This window comes from Palaemon carinicauda, chromosome 19, assembly GCF_036898095.1.
Source record: "Palaemon carinicauda isolate YSFRI2023 chromosome 19, ASM3689809v2, whole genome shotgun sequence".
Taxonomy (NCBI): Eukaryota; Metazoa; Arthropoda; class Malacostraca; order Decapoda; family Palaemonidae; genus Palaemon; species Palaemon carinicauda.
The window spans coordinates 15,616,863-15,623,661 of record NC_090743.1 but is presented as its reverse complement, the minus strand read 5'-3'; the positions used below and the strand labels follow the sequence as shown (position 1 = coordinate 15,623,661).

General features: G+C 33.6%; 1 protein-coding gene across 2 annotated transcripts in view; it reads right to left on the bottom strand.

The window, feature by feature from the left end:
• The window catches only part of LOC137658153 (gamma-interferon-inducible lysosomal thiol reductase-like), a 15,577-nt gene extending 9,510 nt beyond the window's left edge, over nt 1-6,067 (bottom strand). Inside the window, exon 1 of one of the 2 annotated variants that reach the window (XM_068392836.1) lies at nt 5,866-6,067. In XM_068392836.1, coding sequence (XP_068248937.1) covers nt 5,866-5,976 — 111 coding nt within the window. In that variant the 5' untranslated portion in view covers nt 5,977-6,067. The remainder of the gene's footprint in view (nt 1-5,865) is intronic. The other variant, XM_068392835.1, reaches the window with a different exon arrangement.
• Between the last annotated feature and the right edge of the window lie 732 nt (nt 6,068-6,799).

Sequence of the window (6,799 nt, the reverse complement as noted above, 5' to 3'; positions counted from 1 at the left end):
CTCTCTCTCTCTCTCTCTCTCTTTCTGTCCAAGGTCGCCACGTTTCACCGTCCACGTCACTCGCAACCGGTTGGTCCCAATGACCAGCTTCTCTCGCCTGGATACAAGACATCTCCGTTGAGCTGATGTGCTGTGTGTCTAAGAAAAACCTGTTTGGTGAACGTCGTCACAGACTTCGTTCGTGTATGAGGGAATAAAGCTCGAGTTTTCCTCCACTGGATGATGCGATCGATTCCAGGAAGCACCCTGGAAGCCGAGAAAGGAGGAAAAGTTGAAAATAAATAGTCTGCCGTAGGTGACTTCATTCTTATTTGATGTTCCCGTTATGCGAGCGTGAGATGAGTAAGGGGGACTTACTGTATACCCTAGTTTCTCTATAGTTGAGTATGCACGCATACATGTATAAACTCATACACACGTAGACACACACACACTCTCTCTCTCTCCCTATGGAACGAATAATGATGGGAATAACACGAAGAACAAGAGCAACATGGTTATAAAAGCAAACTGAGGTAGAGGATATTCTAACAATATGTAAGACAAAGAAACGGAAATGGGTAGGTCATATAATGAGGATGGCAGGTAACAGGGGGACATCAAGAATGACAGAATGGGTCCCTAGATTTTGGGGGAGAGAGTAGTCATACCCTGGTGAGGAGGCATACCCAAAGAGGTACACTTGGAAATCACACACTCCCACAATTTGTCCAACCTGTGGATTATAGTTAGGAAAGGAAGAGGGGGTGGGAAGGGTTAAGGGTTGAATCTATGTGTTTGCGTGTGTATATTTAAATATTTAGACGTCTTACACCAGTATAAAATAAGAAACGTAAATGAACGACAGCAATTTGCAATTAGCTATCGGCCGTGCTAATGATCTTTTTCACCGCCATTCGCACAGGTATAATAAGACAGGTGTCGATACATGGTCGTGGTCGCTACTAATTTGAGCTACTTATTGCACACCTGTAGATAAATACCGAAAAACCAAATAAACGCATTTGAAAGGCATCCAGGAACTTCACTGATCCGAAAGGAATTTCTACACTTCCTTACTAGCAGCATTTGTAAGTTCAATTTATGAGTGTGAAGTTTGTATGTATATACTAGTAAGCATAGATGCATATATACGTCATTCAGCAATTCATTAAGCTTATTTATTCTAACCCAAAGGCTTTGATTATTATAAGACAAGGATTTGACTTAAAAAATTAACATTTTTTCCTCTTAGGATGGTGTTTGAAACTATGAATAAAATTAGGCTGGTCCTTTCTTCTGATCAAAGAAATTTAACTTAGAAAAATTAACACTGTTTCCTCTATGGATGGAGTTAAAAACTATATATAAAATTAGGCTGGTCATTTCTTCTATGCCAAGGAATTTAACTTGAAAAAAATTAACATTGTTTCCTCTATGGATGGAGTTCGAAACTGTATAAAATTAGGCTGGTCACTTCTTCTAAGCCAAGGAATTTAACTTAAAAAAAAAATAATATTGTATCCTCTATGGATGTTGTTCGAAACTGTATAAAATTAGGCAGGTCATTTCTTCTAAGCCAAGGAATCTAACTTAAAAAAAAATTAACATTGTTTCCTCTATGGAAGGAGTTCAAAACTATGTATAAAATTGGGCTGGTCATTTCTTCTAAGCCAAGGAATTTAACTTAAAAAAAATTAACATTGTTTCCTCTATGGAAGGAGTTCGAAACTATGTATAAAATTGGGCTGGTCATTTCTTCTAAGCCAAGGAATTTAACTTAAAAAAAATTAACATTGTTTCCTCTATGGAAGGAGTTCGAAACTATGTATAAAATTGGGCTGGTCATTTCTTCTAAGCCAAGGAATTTAACTTAAAAAAAATTAACATTGTTTCCTCTATGGAAGGAGTTCGAAACTATGTATAAAATTGGGCTGGTCATTTCTTCTAAGCCAAGGAATTTAACTTAAAAAAAATTAACATTGTTTCCTCTATGGAAGGAGTTCGAAACTATGTATAAAATTGGGCTGGTCATTTCTTCTAAGCCAAGGAATTTAACTTTAAAAAAAAAATTAACATTGTTTCCTCTATGGAAGGAGTTCGAAACTATGTATAAAATTGGGCTGGTCATTTCTTCTAAGCCAAGGAATTTAACTTTAAAAAAAAAATTAACATTGTTTCCTCTATGGAAGGAGTTCGAAACTATGTATAAAATTGGGCTGGTCATTTCTTCTAAGCCAAGGAATTTAACTTAAAAAAAAAAATTAACATTGTTTCCTTTATGGAAGGAGTTCGAAACTATGTATAAAATTGGGCTGGTCATTTCTTCTAAGCTAAGGAATTTAACTTAAAAAAAATTAACATTGTTTCCTCTATGGAAGGAGTTCGAAACTATGTATAAAATTGGGCTGGTCATTTCTTCTAAGCCAAGGAATTTAACTTAAAAAAAAAATTAACATTGTTTCCTCTATGGAAGGAGTTCGAAACTATGTATAAAATTAGGCAGGTCATTTCTTGTAAGTCAAGGAATTTAACTTAAAAAAAAATTAACATTGTTTCCTCTATGGAAGGAGTTCGAAACTATGTATAAAATTAGGCAGGTCATTTCTTCTAAGCCAAGGAATTTAACTTAAAAAAAAATTAACATTGTTTCCTCTATGGAAGGAGTTCGAAACTGTATAAAATTAGGCTGGTCCTTTCTTCTGATCAAAGGAATTTAACTTTAAAAAATTAACATTGTTTCCTCTATGGAAGGAGTTCGAAACTGTATAAAATTAGGCTGGTCCTTTCTTCTGATCAAAGGAATTTAACTTTAAAAAATTAACATTGTTTCCTCTATGGAAGGAGTTCGAAACTGTATAAAATAAGGCTGGTCCTTTCTTCTGATCAAAGGAATTTAACTTTAAAAAATTAACATTGTTTCCTCTATGGAAGGAGTTCGAAACTGTATAAAATTAGGCTGGTCCTTTCTTCTGATCAAAGGAATTTAACTTTTAAAAATTAACATTGTTTCCTCTATGGAAGGAGTTCGAAACTGTATAAAATTAGGCTGGCCCTTTGTTCTGATCAAAGGAATTTAACTTTAAAAAATTAACATTGTTTCCTCTGTGGATGGAGTTCAAAACTATGTATAAAATTAGGCTAGTCACTTCTTCTAAGCCAATGAATTTAACTTGAAAAAAATTAACATTCTTTCCTCTACGGATGTAGTTCAAAACCATGTATAAAATTAGGCTGATAATTTCTTCTAAGCCAAAAAATTTAATTTAGAAAAAAATTAATATTGTTTCCTCGGATGGAGTTCGAAACTATGTGTACAATTAGGCTGGTCATTTCTTCTAAGCCAAGGAATTTAACTTGAAAAAAATTAACATTGTTTCCACTATGGAAGGAGTTCGAAACTATGTATAAAATTAGGCTGATAATTTCTTCTAAGCCAAGGAATTTAACTGAAAAAAAATTAATATTGCTTCCTCTATGGAAGGAGTTCGAAACTATGTATAAAATTAAGCTGATAATTTCTTCTAAGCCAAGGAATTTAACTGAAAAAAAATTAATATTGCTTCCTCTATGGAAGGAGTTCGAAACTATGTATAAAATTAGGCTGGTCACTTCTTCTAAGCCAAGGAATTTAACTTAAAAAAAAAATACTATTGTATCTTCTATGGATGGAGTTCGAAACTATGTATAAAATTGGGCTGGTCATCTCTTCTAAGCCAAGGAAATTTACATTGTTTCCTCTATAGATGGAGTTCGAAACTATGTACAAAATTAGGCAGGTAATTTCTTCTAAGCCAAGAACTTTTACTTAAAAAAGATTAATATTGTTTCCTTTAAAGGATGGGGTTCCAGCCTACGTATAAAATTAGACTGGTCATTTCTACTAATCCAAAGAAGGTTGCATTATTAAATTATGAGATTGATATAACATTATGGGTATCATTATCATCATCATCATTTCCTATTACGCATATTGACGAAAAAAGCTTCGGCAAAATTTTGGCAGTCGTCTCTATTTTTAGCTTATAAATCAATGCTTCTCCATTCATTATCTCCTACTTCATGCTTCTTAGTCCTCAGCCATGTACGCCTGGACCTTCCAACACTAGTAGTATAACATATTGTAATCATATTCCTATTTTTTTCAATGACTAACCTTCCTTACATGGATACATACATCATCATTATCATCATCAGCCGTTGCTAGTCCACTGCAGGACAAGGACCTCAGACACGTCCTTACACGAGCATCTGTTTATGGTCTTTCGATTAATCATCAACAATTTTAGGTAATTTACCCCATTTATTGTGAATTAATGTCATTCACCAAGTGCGAGTTATAACAAATTACAAACTAGAAGAGGCATTCAGTACAGCGAAGCCCTCTGATGCGGCAGCTTATATCTCGACCTTTTGCTCAACCTTGACCTTGACCCTTGACCATAACATGTATCAATTGGCGTGGATTTTAATACACTTAAATATGAACCAAGTTTGAAGTCTCTGTGACAACAACGTCCACAGTTTTGGTTGATTACGTGAATTGGCCATTTTGATTGACCGTGTCCTTGACCTTCCAAATTTTAATCATTCCCAGCTTTTTACATAAGAGTTAATTCCTATAAGTTTCATTATTCTACGATATAAATTGTGGCCAGGAACCTGTTCAAAAAAAAAAAAAAAAAAAAAAAAAAAAAAAGAGCACAGAGGCGAAAACATAACCTCCTTCTAACTTCGTTGGCGGAGGTAAAACCCCACTTGTGCAAAACATAAGTTCCCTGTCGCCATAAACCACACGTCGCAAAGTGGAAAGGAAAGGGGGACGACAAATTTATGGCCGCGCTTCCTTGCTTGACTGATCTCCCCGGGGAGCATTCGTAAATTTCTTTTGCGAATGTTATGACAAAACATCTATAAATTCAGCGGCTGTGATCATGAATGCATATCAAAAGAATCTATAAAACTAGCAAATTCATCAGTTGTGCTCATGAATATATTATCTCACAGGGTTACAGATAATGCATTAACCTCGGGCACACTATTCTATTTCTTCCTCTTGTTATTATGAAGTTTTTATCCTCTTGTTATTTACAAGTTTTTATAGTTTATATATGAAAGATTTATTTCAATGTTACTATTGTTTTTAACTTCTCTTGTATTTTTTCCTTATTTCCGATCCTCACTGGGCTATTTTCTATGTTGGAACACTTGGGCTCATAGTATCCTACTTTTCCAACTAGGGTCGTAGCTTAACAAATAATAATATTAATTAGCAGCATTTATGAATAAAATTTTAAAAGAACAATGAACAGCTTCGTTATTATTATTATTATTATTATTATTATTATTATTATTATTATTATTATTATTATTATTATTATTATCATTATTATTATTATTATTATTATTATTATTATTATTATTATTATTATCTAAGCTACAACCCTAGTTACAAAAACAATGCTAAAAGCTCAAGAGTTCCAACAGTAATAATAGCACAGTGAGGAAAGGAAACAAGGAAACAGATAGAATAGCGTTCCTGGGTGTACTCTCAATCAAGAGAACACTAACTCATACCAATCTATCAGAAGTATAGTACGAAACATTAAGAATTGTAATAAAGGTTTTTTTTGTGAAGAATAGAGGCAAACTCACCCATACTTTCTATACATTAATAATCTTCTTCAACATGGTTATTACTGAAAAGATAATGTGATCTCTGCAATCAGTCTTTATATTATATTCTATCAGAAGAACTGATGGACTAACTTTACCCATATCAAGTAACCAGAGGCACTTACAGCCATAGCCATGTTAATCTTATCAAAATATTTCCTGATAACCCCAAATATCAACAAGGATTGGCAGGACTGTAAAATCACTCACCGACTCGGCCGAGACAGTGCAGGCGCCAGTACAGAGAAGCAGAACAGAGTAGCTCATGAAAGCACCAAAAACGGCAAGAGAGGCACTGCAAGCAGAGCTTTCCTTCGTCATGATGGTTTGAGTGCAGCACTACCTATTGCAGCACAATCTGGTGAAGCACTATCGGTATGTAATGCGTGTTGTGGTGGACTAGATATCAATCAAATACAAGTGTTCGCTGGTTGCCAGGTGGGGGTGCAGAGAATGAAACAAAGGCCAAGGTAGGTGATTGAAGGGTGGCGGTGAATATGATAGTTTTCTATTTTTAATGAATCATTTAAAGTTACGGTATACATATGTATATACAAGTTTAGATATATATACACGCATACACACACACACACACACACACATATATATATATATATATATATATATAAAAATACATATATATATATAAATCATATATATAAGGAGAGAGAGAGAGAGAGAGAGAATATGCATTATTTGTTTGTCCATAATTCAACGAGATTTATGCAAACCTGAAATACTTACTGTACATGCTCCCTCACATGCGACAAGGTAATAAACAAAATAATTTTTACTTTTGCCTAAAACTACATCAAATAGGGGACGAAATGCCATCTACAGAAGAACTCTTAAATAGACACAATCTGGTTAAGAAATTAATTCTCGGAATTATCCATCATGAATTCCGACGATGAAGTTTGAACTTTTTATTATTATTATTATCATTATTATTATTATTATTATTATTATTATTATTATTATTATTATTATTATTATTATTATTATTATTATTGCTTGATAAGCTACAACCTAGTTCAAAAACAAGATACTAAAACTAACAGGGAAAGTAGCCCAGTGAGGAAAAGAAGGAAATAAATAAGTCATAAGATACGCAATGAACAATCAAAATAAAATATTTCAAGAA